The following is a 22,882-nucleotide window of genomic DNA, read 5'->3' on the forward strand; positions in this document are numbered from 1 at the left end:
CAAAAGGACTCTTATTGGTATAGAATAGGGTGCTTGCCCAGGTGGAGAACTGAACCCCAGTCTGCAGTGTAGAAGCAGAGCAGAGCTATTACCCACTACACCATTCTTACCACATTTTATTTGCTGAGTTGGAAAAAAAAACAAACATAAAATATCACAATTAAAGGGAAAATTAAAGGAATATATTCAGCAAATAAACAGCATTTACCCATTAAAATGTGAATGTGCAGAGGTGTGTTCTCTGTAGCAGATGTGTTAACTTATTTTCACTTAGAACTTCTTTCACTTGAAAATCAAAAAAATATGTTAGTTTACTGGGTTGCCCAAACCTTTGCTTACAACTGTGATCTTTTGCAAAATAAATGATTGACACACTTCTCAGACACTCAGAATTGTCTCTAAACACTATTTCCTCCACAAGTGAAGGAAAACTACAACCAAACCCCTCACAACAAACCTGTAGTGAGAACAGTGGTGGCAGTAAATTAGTCAGAATTATTAGCCTAAGAACTCAGCAGGCATTACTGAGGAAGATTTCATTCAGACAAATGTTGTCCTGATTATCTGGAGGGTGCTGCTATTTCTGTTTCACTCCTAAAGCTGAGAAAGTTCTGGATTAGTCTATACAGAAACCACACTCACACAGCTCACTGTCAAATTACTAACAGGCAGACTTACACTGGCTCTAAGGTAAGCTAAACTTTATCTAAATGACTGTACCTGCTAACACTCATTTTATATGATGTCTTGTAAATATCGTTATAAAAAAATGTTAAGTTTAGTTAGCTGACTAAGTTAGCTTTATTTAAGTTAGTTCACAGTTAGCTTAAATTAAACAGGGCCATACAGTGCTAGCAATCGCACTTTTTGTGTTTTAACATTTTGTGTAAAGAAATTTGAATGCGCTCATAGTATGTAATCATTTCTACTGTTGTATTAAAGTTTGCTAAAAGACCTTGTGTAAAAAACAAGTCCACAGTTGCTCCAACTAGCTCCAGTGTTAGTACTAGCTTTAGCTTATCTGAAGGAGCAGCTTTCTTAGCTTAAACCTCCTCTTTGCTGGACAAAAAGACCTGCCACTTTAATGTCCAGTCGCTAAAATAAATTCCCTAATTTGATTAATGTAAACATGGTGGCTAGAATCCTTTTTGGCCTACATTCATATTTTGTCAGTTCTCAAACATGTACAGTGGGTTCCAAAAGTCTGAGACCATGTTGAAAATTTGGCATTTTTTCATTTAAACTTGGAAATAAATAAAATATATTTGTTAGATAAAAAAAAAATAAAACAAAGAAAAGATCTGAGAAATTATATAAGAAGAAAGATTCTGCACTTTTTCTAGATCACTACTGCAATTTAAGCAAATGTTGACATGTGTCATGTTAAGGCCTTTGCACAAAAAGGTAGTTTTTTTTGTGTTATCTCTTCTATTGAAGCTCATGTTCAGATGACTGTCAGGTGGATCAGATCTGCTCATCAGGGGCTTTTGTACAAACTTATGGAGTCCATGCCAGCTCAAGTGCATGCTGTTTAAAGCAAAAGAGGGACATACCAAATACCAAATTCTGAAGTTCATAAATAACGAATAAAATACCAAAAAATCTTCTTTTCACTCAAATTGTTATGCTGCTATTGTAATTTGTGAATTGCATTCATTTAGAAAAGAATGCAAAATACAAGCATTTTCAGTGATGAGAAAGTTCTGGATTCGTATCAGACTTTTGGAGCCCACCGTATGTCTGTACTGAAAACCTGATATGATATGAAAATCTATGAGTTTTTCCTTTAAAAACACATTTAAGCTGGATACCAATATAAGCTGAAATAAAATGCCCACTAAATATTTGATCATCTGATGAGGACTGTGTTTTAAAATGAGATGAGATATCTGTGAATATGGGGTCCTGCCAAAGCAAGCAGTCTGAAGAACTATTAAAGACTTCATGTTTTTAGGATTAGCTAGAGGAACATGCCCAGAACTATGCTTAGCACGACACTAACATAATAAAAACACTTCCTGGCTAGCTGTAATGGTCACTATTAGCCCTGAACGTTGCATGGGAAAGAACAGTCCTTCCTCAACTGGAGAGCACTAAAAATAAGTCACAAAACACAAAGCTCTTTGTTCACATGTTGTCGGGAGCTGGATTTTCTCCTCTGCACAGCCCACGCGAGGACAGTAAGCTAGCAACATGACATCAGGCTTTGTTTATTAACTTGTCCTGCAGTCTTAAACTCATCAGAGCCTGGCCTGATGACAGCTGTGAATGTTTGCATCATTCATGCAGTGTATGGTACAAGGTACTTTCATGTTATTTTTAAGATTGGTTCACTTAAAATTAAGGTGGAAAACAGGGTTGTTTGGAGCAACGCCATAAAAGAACCTCTTTTGGTTCCCTAAAAACATTTCAATTGATGTTTATTTTGATGGTCTGTTGTTCTGTAGATGCTCAGCTTATCTTTAACTAACATTCAACTAAGTATCCATTAAATGCAACTGAACTTTGAGTTAACTTTAAAGGTAAAGATTATACTCAATATAACTCTGAGCCTAAACCTGACTTTAACACAAGACCTGAAACTAATCTTACATTGAATTCTACCAGTGTTGATGACAAACTGAGTTTTCCCTGATAGTTTCACAATTTAGGCATCCGTAGATCTATAGTGAACTCTCAAAATAAAGTGTGATTTTTTTTAACTCAACTTCTCGAGTGCAAAGAACATGGTTTGTCTGTGGCATCCATTTTTTGCATTTTATTTCTTTAATTTTAAGACAAAATGGCCATTAAGTCTGTTAAGTAAGGACATTATTCTTTTCAGGTGATATTTTTGAGGAGATCAGATATATGACAATCCTTTCGCACAAGGAAAAGGAAAGTCAAAGGAAAACAAGTAAATAAAAATCCAAATCCAAAGAGTTTTTAGAATTGGAGTGTCTTTTAAAAAAATTGAAAGATATAAAGAGTATGGGACTTCTAACAACCATAAATAACCTTTTAGACCACAAAAACTGTCACCGTCAGAAAAACAATACTTAAAGCTTTCATCTTTGAGAGAGAGGAGAAAGTCAAGCTCCTCTCTTGCTTCAGATCTGAAAATAGACAACAAAACAAGAAAATTTGCAAACCAAGCTAAGAAGCTGCTGGTGTTCTCAGAACAATGGACTGACCACCCCAGACCTCAACATTACTGAATGTATCTGAGATTACGTGGATTGTGAGAAGCAGAAAATGCCAACAACTTCTAAGACTGAACTTTGGAAGTGTGGAAAAATTTCCCTGCAGATTTCTTTGAAAAAACTGAAAGTCTCCTGAAAAGAATGGAAGCTGTAATAAAAGGAAAGAGTGGACTAAATTCTTAAGAATGTGATATTACATTTAGTTGTTGAAGCTTCTGTGTAATTTTCTGTTAAATATATGTTTTCTGCTTTTTTATTATTGCTATAAAATTAATAACTTCTACGTCATGACTGTTATGACTTGAAATGGTTTTGGTCTCTGACTTTGAAGAGTCCTGTATACAGTATTATTACTGAAATACTGTATGTTTACTCATGTTTTCTCATCTTGCCTTCCAGATTTCATATGGCCATTTTCACACACACTGAAAGGCCATTCTAATCCCTGCAGACCAGCCAAAATAACTGTTGTTGGTTTTTACTGATATGAGTTCAAATATTGGATGAGACTGTGCTCCCGAGAGTGGAGTCCAGGCACTATGAGAGAGCTACTCTAGTGATGTGCCCGGAGAGATAAAGAGAGAGAGAGAGCAAGAGAAAGAGAGAGAGAGCGAGAGAGAGAGAGAGAGAGAGAGAGACAGTGAAAAAGAGAGAGAGGCTGTGACACCACACTAGGGCTTCAGGCACCATGTGAAGAAGCTTTGGGTGGGGTCATGTTCCCATGACTACAGGAAATGAGAATTTATTTCCACAGCCACTGGCCCTTCCCCCTCCCCACACGCCAAGGCATCATGAGCTAATCTCCCACCGACACCCTGGAAATGGGGGCAGCAAGAGAGAAAAAGTTCACTCCGAAGTAAATTAAGGAGAAAAAACAAAGTATGGAAGCAATTTTGACAAGCAGCAGTGAGAGAGACAAAAACAAAGTCATAAAAGGTATTCAAACAGAATCTGCATGCGCACCAGTCTTATGTAGGTGGACAATGGAAAGCAAACAAAAGCCACAATAAATCCCTAGAGTGTAATTTCAAAATAACTCATCCAACACTGCCAGGAAAAAAAGAAAGAAAAAAAGAAACATATCAGTTATGACAGGCTTTCAAATGACCAAAACTCCCTGGTGAACACTCCAGTAACGTTAATTTAAGTCCCGACAGTGACACTGGGCCAGATTTCCACGCAAAACATGTTCAGCACATGTCAGCACCGAATCCACAGAGGTGGCTGTTGGGACTGTGGTGGAGAGTCCGATGAATTTCTCCTTAGGGAAGAGAGTGTTCCGTAAATATTCCCACAAAGTCCACTGACCTCTTTCCTTAGGGGTCAGTTGAAGTGCTGGATTAAAGCTGATCGGCTAAAGCTTGGATTCACTAATCAGAGTTTTAGTTGACTTTCCACATCTTTGTCTTGTGAAACAGCTCAGAATTGCTTGGATTAGAGCTTCCAATGTAAAATGCATGATACTCTGCGAAAGAAAATCTAACACGTCCTCTAACTCCATTACTAAACACTCATGCTTTATAAACAAGAGCCTGGATACAAAGTGAATGGAGGCCACACAGGCATACAGAACTGTGGGAAATACGAGGAACAGCTCCACACTGTTGCTCACATATGAAAGCCTTGCCTCTATTTTTTTAGTTTGGCTGTTTTACTTTGTATGAATGTTTCATGATGAATGGAGTAGTAAGAACTGTCCGAAATGACTTATAGTACAATCTTATTACATTAACTTACAGTATGTTAAAATATGATATTGATGGGTATCTGATACTAATCCGATACCAACACCAAATACTGGATTAGACTATTTCTTTTTTTCCCTCATTTGATTTCCAATTCAACATTTCCTGCTGATATTGGACTGACATATATACCTATTGTTGCTGATATGTCATGTCTAATTTTAATGCACTGCAAGTTAACCCTGCATTGGACTGTAAGTTATTCCTATTACAATCCTGTAACAAATCTAGACTGAATTAGCAGATGCTTACATTGTGTGATGTGATGTTGTTCTCAGAGTACAGTGGGGCTTGAAACTTTGTGAACCCTTTAGAATTTTCTATATTTCAGCATAAATTTGACCTAAAACTTCATCAGATTTTCACACAAGACCTAATAGTAATTAAAAAGAACAAAATTGAATAAATGTGACAAAAATATTAGACTTGGTCATTCATTTATTGAGGAAAATGATTCAATATTACATATCTGTGAGTGGCAAAAGCATGTGAACCTTTGCTTTCAGTATCTGGTGTGACCCCCTTGTGCAGCAATAACTGCAACTTAACATTTCCGGTAACTGTTGATTAGTCCTGCATGTTGGCTTGGTGGAATTTTAGCCCATTCCTCCGAACAAAACAGCTCCAACTCTGCTATATTGGTGGGTTTCCTCCCATAACCTGCTTGCTTCAGGTCCTTCCACAACCTACTATAGGATTAAGGTGAGGACTTTGACTTGGCCATTCCAAAACATTAAATTTATTCTTCTTTAACCATTCTTTGGTAGAACGACTTGTGTGCTTAGGGTCGTTGTCTTGGTGCATGACCCATGTTCACTTGAGTTCACACAACAATGCTTCTCATTCAAACCAAAAAGATCTATTTTGGTCTCATCCATCCACAAAACATTGTTCCAGTATCTTGTCCAACCTTCTGGCTTGTCCATATGATCTTTAGCAAACTGCAGATGAGCAGCAATGTTCTTTTTGGAGAGCAGTGGCTTTCTCCTTGTAACCCTGCCATGCACACCATTGTTGTTCTGTGTTCTCCTGATGGTGAACTCATGAACATTAACAGTAGCCACTGTGAGACAGGTCTTTAATTGTTTAGAAGTTACCCTGGGTTCCTTTGTGACCTTGTGGACTATTACACACCTTGGTCTTGGTGTGATCTTTGTTGGTCGACCACTCCTGGGGAGCATAACAATGGTCTTGAATTTCTTCCATTTGTACACAATCTGTCTGACTGTGGATTGGTGGAGTACAATATGAAAAATTCTAAAGGGTTCACAAACTTTCAAGTACCACTGTAGAATTGGCGTGCCTATCGCAGCTCTTCGAGAGTTTGCCAGCACTTGGTTCTTCATGTTTGCCATCCTGTTTTTTCTTTGTAATGAGCTCTTAACAAGTTTTTCAGTGAACTGTCACTACCAAGCAAACATTGTTTGTACATCAGCATTTAAGGCTGAGCAGAAAGTGCAAATATGAAGCAAATTTGGAATGTCGCTAATTCCGTGTCCAACTCAACAGTACTAGAACATGGCAGCAGAGTTCGCTAACCAAATTCCACCATGTTTTCTTAGGCGAACAGATGAGGAGATAGAGAGTTATATGGTGTATAAGGAGTGTCTTATAAAATAACGGACAGGAGGTCAGAGTAAACACAGACAAGTCTTCACTCCACCCTGCAGTTTTCCAAATGGGATTTCTCAGGCACATAATACACTTCTGCTGATGCCATCGCTAAAACAATTATTATTTTTTTATCATGTTCTGCATATTTCCAGGTTATTTATACTATAAATAACATAAATAAATTGAATAATGCACCTGGAAGTGAAGTGCTTCTTTAAAAATAGCTCTTTTTAAAGTTAAGCAGTTTTTAAATGAAGAAGTAGTGGATCAGTATCAGCCGATACTCAAGGTTTCGATATCGGTATCAATATCAGAAAAGTGATATCGTGCTACCTCTAGTTAAAATTAAGAATGCTTTTTACAACATTATAGGTGAACCTTATAACGTTTTGGAGATTGCAACAGCAACAGTATACGTGTCCTTCTCAGTAGAGAAGGCTGAATAACATTTCCAAGGCTAAATGTGAGATGACATAAACAAACATGTAATGTGCTGGAGATAACCACTTCCCTGACATGATGTTTTAATAGCACAGTCTGTGAGGTTCCACATTCCAGCTATGCTGTACACTTACATAACAACATTTTTATGCACGCTTCTTTTGCTTTTTCCGTCTCTTTCTCTCTTCATCTCCCTCCCTCTCTCTCATATACACACACACTCTTTTTCCCCTCCAACACAGAATCCACTAGATTTACTGTCCCCTTGGAATTTGATGAATCCATAGTAGACAGGTCTTATGTGGGTTTACTGTGCTTTCAACAAGTTCCAGTCAGTTATTATCATCTTGGTAAACTTCCAGCAATTACTGCGCAGCATTTGAGTTTCAGTCCATGATGCTTATCTCGTTTCACGCGACAAAGAATCATCACAAGCTTAAATCTCTGGACAGAAATTTAGCTCCACAAATCTGGGCTGCATGCCAGCATTGTTTCCTTTGAAAATAAAGTACAAATGTTGCTCATGTGCACTGCCACAGAGATGTATGTGACATGCAGAATACTATATTGTAAACTAAATTTGATCTTTTTTTGAAAGAAAAAAGGAAAAAAACACTATATGCAATCTGTATCAAAGTACAACACTTGTATTTTCAAAATGCATTTTCATCCCAAATGGCCTCATCACAAAAATGCAAATTAAAAAGGCATTCTCAGTTTGCGCTATTATTGCCTCTTCTTGGAGAACATTTTGCAGCAGCACTGCCAGTAATTCACCCAGGCATGTCTGTGAGGAAATGGAAAGTAAGGTGGAATGTGATGGTCGACACTTTTCAGTCTAATGTTTTGCAAAAAAAGTACTTTTGTTAACAAAAGTGTTTAAAAGACTTTACATGGCCAGTAATGTTCCTCATTGCTCTTTTGCCACACTTTGTGCTAGCAAGCTTTCAGCTAATAAACAAAGCTCTGATCCTCTATATGAAGCTCTTGCCAGCTGTTCCATCTTTCTGGTCTATTTTACAACTGTCAGATCTTTTTCAGCTGATTACTGATCTCATGCTTTCCTGGAAGTGAACAGTATCGTTCAAAAGTAAGAAACCATTTGTCATATTAATCTTTGCTGCTATTTTATTCAATAATACCTTAAATGGTGAAGACTGAAATACTATAAGCTAGACACCAAAAGACAGTTAATCTAACATTTCTACTGAAAATTTCATGTTTTTTTGAGTACAGCAAGAAGTTAAAAGATAAACAACACACTGTAATTATTTATTTGTAGTAATTTCTTGATAAGCTGTGTGCCTCACGATTTGATCACCACTTTTCAAATACAAGGCCTTCTGCATATTAATTTTATTATATCTTCATTTTGGATGCTGAGCAACTTTCTCAGTAATTGTGATTTGGTTATGTTCCTAAAATTGTTCCTATATTGCAGCCACCAAGAGGGTGATTAAAATAATATAGATTTTTTAAAATATATAAATGTGAATTCCATGTGACTTATACACAAAATTCAGTAATCAAAAACACAGTTATGAACTGAAATCTGGGGGAAGACCACGCCTGAAAGCCCTCCCTCCTCCTTCCAATCTAACACCAAATAAATTCCCATCTCTACCTTCGGTTCCCTGTGACGAAGTTTTTGCTATTCCCAGCACCACCCCATCTTCTCCGTGTTCCTCAATCCTATGACAGTCCTAACACAGTTATAAAGGGGGTTCGGCCCTCTAGCTCCAATCAGAAACGACCCAGAACTCCAGCCCAGTTCAGTCCCTCCTCACTGAATACTACCACCACTGAAGGCACGGTCAGAACTTGCAACTTTCTGCCCAGCTCTGAGCTTTATTGTCGTAGTACATACATACCTCTGGGGATGCTGATTTTGAAGTCCAGGTCACGCTCCTCCAGGTGATAGAGAGCCACTTCCTGCAGACGCACTCGCTCCAGCTCCGACAGGTTCTGAATGGCCACCGGCTGCAGCTTCACACTCTGACCCAACATGGTGGCCCACGTGTGGTCACCCTGAGTGAGAGAGATATTCAAGTTAATGAGAATTTACTTTAATGATAAATGCTCTAGAAAGGAAAGCTGAGGTACCATGGAAAAACATTAACGGTAATTTCTGGCAAACCACTTTATTTCCTCTGATGTCATTTCAAACCAACCATCAAATGATAGGAGAAATAGCGTCACAGGCAGGAGGTACTGCGCACACTGGAGAAGGCTAAAATTCCAGCCAGTTTACTTTAAATGAAGGTAAAAATTCACGTCCGAAATGGTAATACTGTTCAGTCCAGACAGTTTCACATTCCCTAACAGAGTGTTCCTCTCCTTAGGAGAGAACGATATATCCATACAGCCAAGAAAGGGCTTTGTTTTGGCCAGTGAGTTCCACGGCCTGCAGCAAGACCGCAAAACATCTACAAACATCCCCAAACTGACAAGAGAATATTAATCCTCCCACATTCACTATTGAAATTAGCTACTGCATAGCTACTTTTAGTAATGACAGAACAGCCTTAAATAAACATACAGCTAGAGTGGACATGCTGTGACCACACACAGTCCCTCTGGCTGTATACATCCTGTGTAGTCATGCGAAGGCTATGCTAAGTGCTTTTATACAGCTCTGGGTATGTGGGACTCTTAGAGAAAACAAAAGAGCAGTCAGCAGCTGCCGTTTACATCAGTGCTTCTGTAACGTTCCCATGAATTTTAGCCTATGTAAACTACTTTGGAAGAAAGGATTATGGTTTGCATTTACTAATATTTGAGGTGAGACACTATTTTTTAAAACAGTAGATGTAATAATGAATCTTTGCCAGCTGATTGCTGACATTCGTGTAAGTATTTATTATATTGAAACCATTTGATATGCAAATTAGACATGTGCATGTGTCTAAAAAACTTTGGATGACGTTACAGTTAAACTGATGACACTAGTGAAATGATTTTAGTGCGCAGTTTACTGGAATTTCATTGTTTTATTGTTTAATCAAGAAAACACTGTGCACAATTTTGTACTACACATTAACATAAATCCAGATATGGGCAATTAAAAAGGCATTCTGTAATATGCTTTAAAATAGGGTTAAGAATGAACATGTAAAATTTGATGAATGCAGGTGTTTTAGACTCTAGCTTTTTGTTCTGAAAGTAGAGAAAAAGTAGATTTTAAGAAGAATGACTTCAGTAAAGGGCCTCAGAAGTGCATTTCCCAGTGATACCATAGAAAACATGCACCATTTGTGTGAATGTTGCTGTTAGCTAAAATGAAATATACAACTCTGCATAGATCTATACTGAACAAAAATATAAAACACCAATTCTTTTTACTGAAAAGATTTTACTGAAACCCCACAAAAACAGGGTGGGTCATGAAACAGAATACCCATGTTAGTATTTGGTCTGCTCACCATTTGCCTGTAGCAACGTGACATTTCTAGGATTCCTGGACTTGAAAAAAAAAAATGCTGCAAAATGGAAGCAAAACCAAGTGTTGCCTTATATTTTGTTCAGTATAACTGTCTAGTTAGATTCTACAGGCAACAAGCATTTCAGTGATGTATGCTAAGCCTTATTTTAAGCTGCTAAATTCTTGAAAGTGGAAGAGAATTGCCTAAATATGCTGAAATAAATGTTTTTCTGTTGAGATTTTACATTTTTATAATTACAGTTTTTACGAGAAGACGTAAATGCAATTTATCCAAAAATCTGTAAAACAACTGACAGGACCAAAATTGACATTTCTGCCCGTAGTGCTTTGCCTTAATGCTATAAAAATATTTGTGACAAAAAAAATGTGATATCACACATATTGACATATTGGAGTAGTTTTCTCAGTTTCATTAAAAACATGCCATAATATTCCTAAAAGAGAAACTCCCAAAAGTAGAGAAAGCCCCCTTTTTTCTTCTAACAAAATGACTTGTTTATGTGCAATGTGCTTTCTCCAGGTGCTGCAGTCTTGTTTGGCAGTTGAAATTCTTGCCATATCTTTTTTTCTTCTGTATCAAAAAATGTACTGTGTCATGGTACAAAAAGCAGACTACATGTCGTATCATGAAATTTGCACCCCTATAAGTGTAATATAACATCACAGTACCAGTAAAAGCACAGCTCAACACTCAAAGCACATACGGGAAACTGAAAAAGAAGCTTTAAATGTTTACATCACCTACTCAACCTGTGTTACTGGTTGTAAACATGGCCTGATTCTCAGGGTCGTCATTTCTAATGAGACAGAGCGCAATGAAAAAAAGGTGCCACTAGCTCGGCACAGTACATATGAATCATCTCAGCTAGATTAACCTGATCCAGCCCTGGGCCCTGCCCCCAGCCCTCAGGCCCCTGCCCCGGTGGTCCACTTTGATGCTGGATAGAAAGGGGGGCAACAGGCTATGGATAGAGGCACAAAGTACAAAGGGAAAGAGTGCAGAATCAAATCTGTGGGGACCAAAGCAATGACAAACACAGCACTGACCCTGAGGTGAGCATCCTGCACATCCCTCACTCTGTATGAGCTTCTTTCTACTGAGCCACATTTCACAGTCTGCTCTGGGCTATGCATTATAATGACAAAATGATCAAGCAAGGCTATGTTGCCTATTTCACTGTCTCTTTTTTTTATTATGTCTCCTGAAATTTTATTATTTTCCCAGTGTTGTTTTTGGTTCCCAACTGAGAGGCAGATTAGCTGTTGTTTTCATTTGTGAATCATGAAATCCTTGTTGCCCATAAAGGAATGCTGGGTAATGGAAAACTAACAGTTCCTCCGTCTGCACAGCGTATTACCATAGCTCCTCAGTGGGTATTGCTATAACTCTGCAGGAGATTAATAAGATAATGAAATAACAGTAACTCTGTCAGCAAACTCTGGTACTTTGCTAACTCTAAACATTGCACAGTATCATTTATAATAAAGTTTTATTTGGAATGCTCTATTAAACGTCTCACTGCCTAAAATAGACTCAGCTCACCTGATCCGTATAAAAGGCTGAATTAGTAACATGCAGAATAAACGTGCAACACATTTGGACAATTAGCAGTGTAAGTTAATAATAGTAATTCGGAAAACTGGTACTTTGTTACCTCTTAAAATTGCGCAGTATAATTTAAAGGTTTCACTTGGAAGAGTTGATTAAATATCTAATTTTCTAAAATTGACTCCGATAACCTCACTTGACCCTTTTAAAAGACTGGATTAGTAATGTTTTGCAAAACCGTCCAGCAAATTCCACTAAAACTGTTTTGGTTAAGGACGGTACATCTGATTAGATTGGCGTCTGCTGGGAGTCACACAACAAGCAGAACCATAAATGACCACAGCACTACTTTATCCATGTTAGGCCTTTTTCTCTCATCCACTGATGCTTACGTAAGCCTGACTGAGATAAATAGGATGTCCACTGCTGAGTACTGCCCACTCTATTTTGAAGCGTGGCGCGTCCGTTTCCTGGTGCCCACTCTGGGGTCACCTTCCGCTACAGTCATTGTCACACCACCTGCTGGGCAGCATGGGGTACAGGTCAAAGGTCAAATACTGTGTCCTTGCTGTGATCTGGAATAAGTGAATATGATCTGACCTACGGGTTTGCAACGTGATGATGAGTTTTGTAGGCAGTAACTAGCTACATGTACTCAAGTAAACTATTCATGGATTGGTGCTTTACTGAGTATAACACTTACTTCAATTCAAGCATGTTTGTGATGAAAGAAATCTAGTTTTTAGTCAATTACATTATAGTTATTAACAACTAGTCACTAACTCTTTTTCATGTTTCATTTCATTATATGTTGATTTGTGATTGGTCACACCTCTGACTTCTGAGGTTTATTGCTTTACTTTAGACCAAAGTTGCATAAAAACAGAAAAATAATGTCTAAATTGAGTTCCTATGCTGATAGAAGATGGATAACCTAAGAAGTTCTACTGCAGTTTGTCGATGTCAGAACAAATCCTTGTATCCTTGAAGAGAAGGAAAACATTCTTAAATTTGAACGAAAGTTAATGTGACAAGATTTTATTCTAAACAAATTGGACTATTTCTACTGGTCTGTTCATTAAGAAAGTGTCACACAGACTGGTATTTTTCAAATTATGCCAGTTTTGCCCTGCTACTTTTGTACTTCTACTCAAGTTGTATTGTTTATACTTTTACCTTTACATGAGCCATTATTTCACAAAAGCAAGAATACTTTTAAGGGTTTAGCTCTCTCTTTACCTCTGGTGATAAACTATATTATAATATGCTTTTTTGAGTATATCCTGGGTATCATCAGTACTTCTAGAACTCAGAGGAACTGCATGCACCATAAAAAAGACAGATTTAGACCAATTATAGAGAACCAGTAAACAACAACAGCAACAACAACAACAACAACCAGTAACTGCATAAACTGTGTCATAACAAGTAGCTGATTGCTACTTATGGCATTATCTTATTTTATTGTTTCCATCATTATTTATATTTCCTCCTGATCTTTCTTAAATAGTTCAGTTGTGCAAATGTTGAATTTTAAAAAAGCACTGTAATTTTTCATAACCTAATTTGGTCACTAAAGTTTTGCTGGCACACTTTGCCCATTCCAACTTGTTTGCAAACCTCAGAAAAACTGAACATTATATATCATATATCCTGAAAATTTATCATGAGAAACAAGTATCACAATGCTATAGATCCAGATAGAATGGACAATCTTCACCACAAAAATGTACACTATTCAGAAGTTAATACTGTATTCCAAGTTGTTAATCAATACTTATTAAAGTATTATTATTAAAGATAACCTATTAAAGATGAGTTGCATTATCCTTAAGGGAATGAATTACTGTTCACCATTAATAATAGCAGAAGAATCATATGGGAACGGGCCCTTCAGTTTATGTAACAGCTTGTTTCAGGCTTTCGTAGGCTTTCGCTGAGATACTGGCTGCAAGCTATGTGATAATTGTATGCCAGCCACACAGAGTAATGTGATGTATCTTGGCTGAGTAATCAAGGCTGCAATTAGCAAAATTGGCCCTTGTTAGAGTGGTGAGAAAAAAAACAGTCTCCACGCTGGTACAGTGCCTCTAAATCACTGCCAATCTACACAAATCCCTCTCTCTCTCTTGCGCACGCGCGCGCTCTCTCCCTCGCTCTCAATGTCAGGAAAAGGAGAAACCTAATACAAAACATATGAAGGATTGAATTACTCAAAAAGACCATTGAAAATTAGCATAATGACACACATCTGGTGTGTATTATTCTTCATATGTACAAAATTCTGAAGATGAAGAATGACAGTTTGGGGTTTTCTTTAAAATTAAACCCATGCAAAAACATATTTCCCATTAATATTAATATACATCTCTGGATGCGCAAAGTATTAAATCCTTAGGTACTGGTTAACCACTCGATTAACAACATGAAATGTTTCATTCTTCATGCCCCGATTTCAACTCGGTCCAAACAAACTCCAGGTCTTCATGAAAAATTCCACTTATTGTTGTGAACGTCAGCCGAGCCGAGCATGTATCCACCTCGTGCTATCACTTAGCACCCTCCACACACTGACAGCCAGCAGGGTGCTTTGAGAGGAACTAGATACAGCAAGCTGGGCCGCACGCTGACCGTGTGTTTCCAAAGAAAGCAGAACAATAGCACATAGCACACACACTCAGTAAAACTAATAGCCTAGAGCAGCTTATTACATGTTCCTTAGGATATCAGATTGCTCATAAGAACCCATTTGTCTGTCATGAACGAAGAGGTGAGTAAGTGATTCTAGGGCTCAAGAAGAAAAGCACACTGCTTTGAGCTTAAGGGTCATGAACCCTTCGTGGTTAAACTGCTTAAGCTCTGTAATGCTGCTACCACAACAGACCTACACCTACTGTAGGGTGAAGCGGTACACTGTTTCTACAGTCTCTGTTCTTCAGAGGTTCACTCTAATAATCAAAGCTCAACTTGCCATCAACAAAAAGACAAACATCCCTTCTGAAAAAATAATGCACTTTGGATTAATGTTATGTGATATCATTTAATATATATACATTATCAATATTTTAATTTCACCCAACGTTGGGATTTACACATCAAGTTGCCTTGTATATATTGTACGTTCTTGACACAGCAGCAAGTTACAATCTAGACAATGTAGACAATGAAGAAAAATGTACAGTTCAAACAGTCTAAGATGAGAGCTGTTTGAAAATTGTTTTTATCCTGCCCTAACACATAAAAACATTACATAGAGCTACAGTTCACGACCAATCAGCACCACCTCTCCAGTCATTAGAACTCATCATGCCTCTTGAACTGTTTTTACACTTTGACCAAAGCTAATGATGTTTTAGTTATGACTTGATTAGTAGGTACACAGTAAAATTTACAGGGTTTAAAGGGTGAGTTTCAAAATTTTGCACAGTTAAAACAGTAAGATGTAATCAAAATCATGGTTTCACATGAAATATTCCATTCTGGAGAATACCGAGTTAGATTTGTTTACAGTGGTGGTGACAGGAACCAGGTGTCTGAAGAGTTTAACACCTCTGAAAATTGCCACACATAACAATATTACAAGAAATGGTTAGAAACACAGTGGCTTATGCCTGAGACATTGTTTCATGCTAGTTTAAGAAAAGGTTTTGGCCTTATATATATAGTTTAAAATACATCCATGGCAGAGTGTTACATGCAGGGTACTGTAAGGCAATATAGTACCTATTATCATCATCATCACATGTAAAACTCAGAAGGCACATGCAGGTTCACTGGTTGTTTTGGATAATAATTAAAATGGCTATACATGTGTTGTAGACACATTGCAATCCCTGGTTCATATCACCACCACTGTAAAGAAATCGGTAAGTGTCTATACAATGAACCATTTCATATCAAATTACTCTTTATAACTTTGTTTACATTTCAACAATTATGTTAAAGAGGCCATATCCTATTTTTCTTGCATTGTATTGTTTTCTTGCACTGTATTGTTTTGTGTGGTTCTTATAATGTTATTTTGGTTTGATGTACCAAAAACAGTCAGGGTTCATTTTTGCATGAGCATTTTTCAACCTCGCTTAGAATTTAACAGTGGGCCATTAATACAAACATTTCAAACAGTCAGTAGAATTCCCCTCTAATTAACAGGGGAAAACGTTGTGGGCAGTGTGAGGCCTAATGAGTGCTAAAGGAGTTCATTCAGTACTTTGTAATTCAGTAAAAATCTCTATAAACAGTTTCCTACATTGTGTGCTTTTGCGATTGTTGTCTTGCCAAGTGCTGCTTCTGCACTGACTATATTTGTCCTGCTTCAGTGCCTTTTGAAACCTGGCATACACCTCCTTATGAGGTCTTTTGATATAAATACTTTTCTTTCGAGAAAAGCTGATAGCTAACAGATGCCTAGCAAAAATGAATCTCACGAGTTCGCGTAACATTTTGACAAGCTGAGTAAAGAAATCCCAGCAAAGTCACACTAATCTCAGACAAATACAGTACAGTTCAGCCACAATCAGAATCATCTGCACTCATCCCATTGTTTTACATTCAAGCGATTATCTGGAACAAATGTGTGTGAGTGTGCATGGTTAACAAAAGCCAGAAAGGCAAAATGAAATCAATTCTAGCCCTGCAAAACAATCTAAATAGTGACACTGAACTGCATAGCACATATTCAGCATTATGTTCAGTGATGTCTGCACAGACAAGGTGGGTATCAACAAAGCAGGAAGGATTCTCACTCAGTCCGACAAATTCAATAAATATGCACGTTTGTGTCTGCTGCGCTAGTCCAGTATTCATAAGGCGTCTCAGCTGGTTCATTGTAGATTAGTGAGCCTCTTCTCTGTAGAGGACGTGTTAACTTATTTCCACTTAGAAAATCAATAAAACATGTCATTTAACCAGGGTGCACAAAATAACAATAACACTTCCAATCTCTCTTTATAATCCTGTTTATTTGAATTTCATTGCCTGACAAGAGGTGTAACTCTCCGACCTCATAACCATTAGGATTTGATTCAGTTCATTGCAAAATTTTATTAAGATTCCACACAATTCATATTAAAAATAAAAGACAGTATAAATACGAAGACAAAACCTTTGAAAATAGCATTGAAATATTATCTGAGGAGTTTATTTTAGTATTCATTTTTTAATAAACTTATTTATTATTCATGCAGGCCCCCCCCCCTTATTATTATTATTTTTTTGCTCCTTTGTTTGTTGTCTTGGTTTTTTATTGTCTTGTACAATATTTCAATAATTTAAGTCACTGTCTGTTATTAGTATAAAAATGTAAAAAAGCAATAAAATACACCTTGCTTTCAAATATTATCTGGGGAGAAAAAAGGAGCACATATTGATTTTCTTTTCAGTTCTAATTGATTACAGTGTTTTCACTGTCTACACAGTTGAATCTTGCAATTTACTTTCCATCCTGAGGTCCACTTATAACATTTATGGGGGGTTATGAACAAGTCAGTTTCCAAAAAAGTTGGGACACTGTGTAAGATGTAAATGAAAACAGAATGGAATGATGTGCAAATTATTTAAACCCTATACGCCACTGAAAATAGCACAAAGACGATTGGGTATAAAAAGTGCATCCCCAAGAGGCTGAGTCTTTTAGAAGTAAAGATCGGGAGGGGTTAACCACTCTGTGAAAGACTGTGTAGCTAACCCTAGTGCAACAATTCAAGAATAACATTTCTTAATGTAAAATAACAAAGAACTTAAGGACCTAAGAATCTTCTACGGTACAGATTATCATTAAAAGATTCAGAGAATCTGGAGAAATCTCTGTATGCAACAAACAAAGCCAAAAAACAATATTGGCTGGCCATGATCTTCAGGCCGTCAGGTGGCACTACATTAAACACAGACACAATTCTGTAGTGGAAACATTGCATTAGTTCAGGAACACCTCTGAAAACCATTATCTGTGAACACAGTTCTTCGCTGCATCCACAAAGTTAAAACTCTTCCATGCAAAGAAGATCCAAATATCCAAATATAAGTAGGATGCAGAAACACTGCCACCTTCTCTGGGCCCAAGCTCATTTAAGATGGACTGAGGTGAAGAGTAAAAGTGTTCTGTGGTCTGACGATTCAAAATTTGAAATTCTTTTTTGGAAATGATAGACATCATGACCTCAGGGCTAAAGAGGAGAGGGAGCTTCCAGCTTGTTATCAGCACACAGTTCAAAAGCCAGCATCCGTTACAGAATGGGGATGCATTAGTGCACATGACATGGGTGACTTGCGCATCTGTTGATGATGAATGATATATACAGGTTTTAGAGCAACAAAGGCTGCCATCCAGACAATGGGCCTCATTCATCAAAATCTTCCTAAGTTTTTTGACAAAGGAGATCCCATTTAGCAGCTGAAATCCTATACCAAGCAAGAATGGCAAAACATTTCTCTTTAAAGCTACAGCAATTGGTCTCCTCAGTTCCCAAACACTTACAGAGTGTTGTTAAAAAACGAGGTGATGCAACACAGTGGTAAATATGTCCCCCATCCCAACTTTTTTGAAATGTGTTGCTGGCATCACATTCAAAATGGGCATATATTTTTCAAAAAACAACACAATTTTTCAATTTCAATATGTTGTCTTTGTACTATTTTCAATTAGTTCAAATGATTTGCACATCATTGCATTCTGATTTTATTTACATTTTGCACAACTTTTTTGAAAACAGGGTTGTACCATACATCACAATTCTTTGTAGACAAGCAATTCCAACCTGGCTGTTATTTGTTACTGTGCCTTTAAGACTCATATATGACCTCTTTTGAGACTGGATGCCCTGTATTTAGTCTCATTCAAAAAGCAGTCTGGGCTGAAACGCTCCTTATTTAGCATAAATGGGCAGAGCTAAACTGCTGTAGGCTGAATAGGCAGATATATGTAAATGTGTTGCTGTTCGTGACATCACAAAAACAGTGAATTCAAAATGTGCCATTTTTTCATCTTTCAGTACATATTGAAACATTAACAGTGTTTACGTATGACATCAACTGTTATATTTAAAAAAAGCCAAGAAAAGAATAGGTTCTCTATGATATATGCCCTTTAATGTTTCACTCACACAATTGCTAAGCCTGCATGAACTTCTCAACTACAAGAATTTCAATTACTACATCTCCTGGATGAACTGGCCAAGCTCAGACAGGATCAGCGTTAAAAGAGGTGGCAAGGCACAAGGGCTCAATTGAGTTCTTTCACTGAATTGGGCTGCCAGCACCTCCCAGATCCACCAGCCCTGTTTGGTATTCATTATAGTGATTAAACTATCAAAGGATGTCCAAAGATATTCCTAGAGCTTAAGGAGCAACAAACTAGTGCCTGTTTTGTGTGTAATGTGGTTAAGACATCCAATCAGTGAAGGCATTCAAGACATTTGAATGTGAATTAGGCAAATCTGCTGAGATCTAAAAGAGAAAAGAAATGTAATGACACTTTTAAGACTGCTTGCAGGTGGCAGAAGCACAGCTCTTCTTTAAGAAAGGAGTGTTAACAGAAATGCCACTGTTATGGCCACATCACTTGGTTAAGAGAGTTACAGTGAACAAAGCTGCACTCTTTTACGTGCTAAATGACCCATTTTAATCTGTCAGAAAAAACACAAAGAAACATAAAGGGCCCATTTCATGGAAAACCAAATTTCAGAAATTTCCTTCCTTTAAAATAAGAGTTTGAACTAGTATGTTCTGTTAAAGTTTTAAAATGTGGCTTTTACACCACAGTCACTACAGTCTACACATGGAAACTAAGCTGGAACAACAGCCTGTTCTGAATTGAATGGTTTTTGTGATGAAATGAAAACACCACATACATACATACATCTGCATATTCAGCATACATCAGTTTAGCTCCACCCATATAAGGAGTATTTTAGCCTGGGCTGCTTTCTGAATGAGGCACAATACATAGTAGCCAATCAGAACAAAGCTCATTTACATAGATCAGTCTTAAAGGAACAATAACAAAAACAGCTTGTTTAAGTCTAAGAGATAAAAAGAGGTTCAAAAATAGTAAGGTAAAAATGATTTATGGCTTGGTACATAAACCACACAAATTTTATAAGTGGACTTCATGGTAAAAAAAGAAAATGCAAGAAAAATATAAGATATGTAAACTCTAGACAAATTGTAGAATGAGAATGAGCTACACATAGATATAAATAAAGTCTTAAGTGTTAAAGATAAAAAAAAATTCTGAGAAATGCCAGACATTGTCTGACACACATGCATCTCATTATCACTATCATGGTTATCATGTGTGAGGTCAAAATAAGACATTTAAGTAGTCAGATTCGCACATACACACACACATTGAAAAAACGTAATATATTGAATTTACCTGATTCAATTTTGTATACTTCACCTTCACACTGTTTTAGTAGGTACACATATTAAGTAAATTCAATGCAATACTTTTTAGCAAAACCCCCCCGTACCCCCCCCAACCATACACTTAAACAGGAACATAACAAATGTATCTCGACATCACACAAGTTCACAAAGCAACAGGAAATGACACAGTAACTGATGTAAATTCAAATAAAACATGACTCACACACACACACTCACATCACAGTGACACAGACACATTCAACCATGCACATAAACTAACACACATATCCACACCCCAGCTTTAACTCTACCTGCGGTTCAGCAGCGAGACGGTGTGTGTGAGAGGCACTCAGACTGAAACACACAGAGAAAACACTCCAGCAGATTCTTCTTCAGGCACTGCTTACTGCCCAGACAGGTAACACCAGTCCAAATGGGGCGTGAGGGACCACAATCCACAAAGGAGACAGAGACAGCGAGCAAGGGATAAAGGGAGAGAGAGACACAGAGAGAGAGAGGTCTGCTCTCTCCATCTGCTGCCTTCTCAAGTAAATCAGCGCGGGGCCACAGGGCAGCCAAGAGCAAAACTCAAAGTAAACACTCGGAGAGCGTGCTGGAGGGAAGAGGGGAGGAGAGAGGAGGAGGAGAGAGGAGGAGGGGTGAAAGAAGCAGAGGAAAGAGGAGGGGCAGTGCAGCTCAAACAAGAGCTTCTCAAGTAAGCTGCTTCATTTGTGGCCTCAAGGTGGCAGAAGTCAACAAACCTGTGGTGTAGTCTGATCTGAAGCAGAGGATATTCTGTGAATATGACCTGATGAGAACCACAGAGAGCAAGACCAGCCTAGCTAGCACACAGCAATGTGACACTAAGAACCTAAACACTCCCTAGTAGTGTTCCATTGAATGTGTTATCTTACTTCAAATTTTTGTAAAAATGTGCTTAACTATTTTTCTGCATGCTAACTAGGTCTCTATCACAGAATGCCACCATGCAGGGAGGCCGAGGGCCAGCCAGGCCCCCCGCTAACCAATCTTCATGTCCCACTAAATCTACTATGCTTTATACATACACTGTATGAACAAAAGTATTGGGACACACCTCTTAATATTGAATTCAGGTGTTTCATTCAGCCCCATTGCCAGAAGTATAAAATCAAGCACCTAGCCATGCAGTCTGCCCTTACAAATATTTGTGAAAGAATGGGTCATTCTAAAAAGCTCACTGAATTTAAGAGTGGTACTATGATAGGATGCCACTGTTGCAACAAGTCAGCTCGCGAAATCTTTTCCCTCCTAGATATTCCATGATCAACTGTGAATGGCATTATTAAAAAGCGTTTAGGAACCACAGCAACTCAGCCACAAAGTGTCAGACCACATAAAGTTACAGAGCTGGGTCGCTGAGAGCTGATTTGCATTATGCATAAAAGTCTCCAAAGCTCTGCTGCCTCATTAACTGCAGAGTCCCAAACCTCCTCGGGCATTTACATCAGCATAAAAAGTGTGTGCCAGGAGCTTCATGGAATGGGTTGCCATATCTGAGCAGCTGCATGCAAGTCTTACATCACCAAGCACAATGCCAAGTGTTGGATGGACTTGTGTGAAGCACGCTGCCACTGGACTCTCAAGCAGTGGAAACGTATTCTGTGGAGTGGCGGATCACGCTTCTCTATCTGGCAGTCTGATGGACGAGTCTGGGTGTGGCGAATGCCAGGAAAACTTTACTTGCCTGACTGCATTGTGCCAAGTGTAAAGTTTGGTGGAGGAGGGATAATGCTATGGGGTTGTTTTTTAGGGGTTGGTCTAGGCCCCTTAGTTCCACTGAAGAGAAAAACTTAATGCTTCAGCAGACCAAGACATTTTGGACAATTGTATGTTCCATCGATAACCTAATACTGAGATTGTGAGGCAGGCCCTCTTGTCCACCATTGGTGCCTGACCTCACAAATGCTTTTCTGGATGAATGGGCAAAAATTTCCCACAGACACACTTCAAATTTTGTAGAAAACTTCCCAGAAAAGCAGAATCTGTTATAGCTGCAAAGGGGGGACCAACTCCATATTAATGCCTATGGATTTAGAATGGGATGTCATAAAAGCTCCTGTAGGTGTAATGTGTAGGTGTCCCAATACTTCTGTCCATATAGTGTACCTTTATATGGCAAAAACAAAGTAAAAGTAAATGTGCACACTGCTGCTGCTAGCTACGTGCGCCAGGTATAAAAGAATACATCAAAGGGTTTGCATGCATCACTTTGTATTGGCTGTATTTTAAGAGACATGCTGTAGGCCTATGTTGTGGGCAGACAACTTTCCTAAATAGGCAGAACTCTGGTGATTTGCTGTTCTTGTGTCTCTTCTGTTGATATTTCTCTGAATGTGTGACTCTTTGGACAGATGTACTGTGCATTTATCAGCCCATATTTTTATCATCCCATACGTGTGGGGACTCTACCTTGGCCCTCCTCTCCGTTGTTTTTGGATGCCCCACTCATGATAAGGTTCTGGCGCCAGGCCTGAGCACTTCCTCCAAGACACATAAACAC

General features: G+C 38.1%; 1 protein-coding gene across 3 annotated transcripts in view; it reads right to left on the minus strand.

Annotated features, from left to right (window-relative positions):
• Nucleotides 1-22,882, minus strand: part of arhgap36 (Rho GTPase activating protein 36) — a 66,069-nt gene that overhangs the window by 24,506 nt on the left and 18,681 nt on the right. For 2 of the 3 annotated variants that reach the window (XM_036597168.1, XM_036597166.1), the window contains exon 2: nt 8,854-9,010. In XM_036597168.1, the coding sequence (XP_036453061.1) occupies nt 8,854-9,010 (157 nt within the window). Of the gene's footprint in view, nt 1-8,853; nt 9,011-20,651; nt 20,962-22,882 lie in introns of those variants that run through there. The other variant, XM_036597167.1, reaches the window with a different exon arrangement.

The sequence above is a fragment of the Colossoma macropomum genome, unplaced genomic scaffold (assembly GCF_904425465.1).
Source record: "Colossoma macropomum unplaced genomic scaffold, Colossoma_macropomum, whole genome shotgun sequence".
In the NCBI taxonomy this organism is placed as follows: Eukaryota; Metazoa; Chordata; class Actinopteri; order Characiformes; family Serrasalmidae; genus Colossoma; species Colossoma macropomum.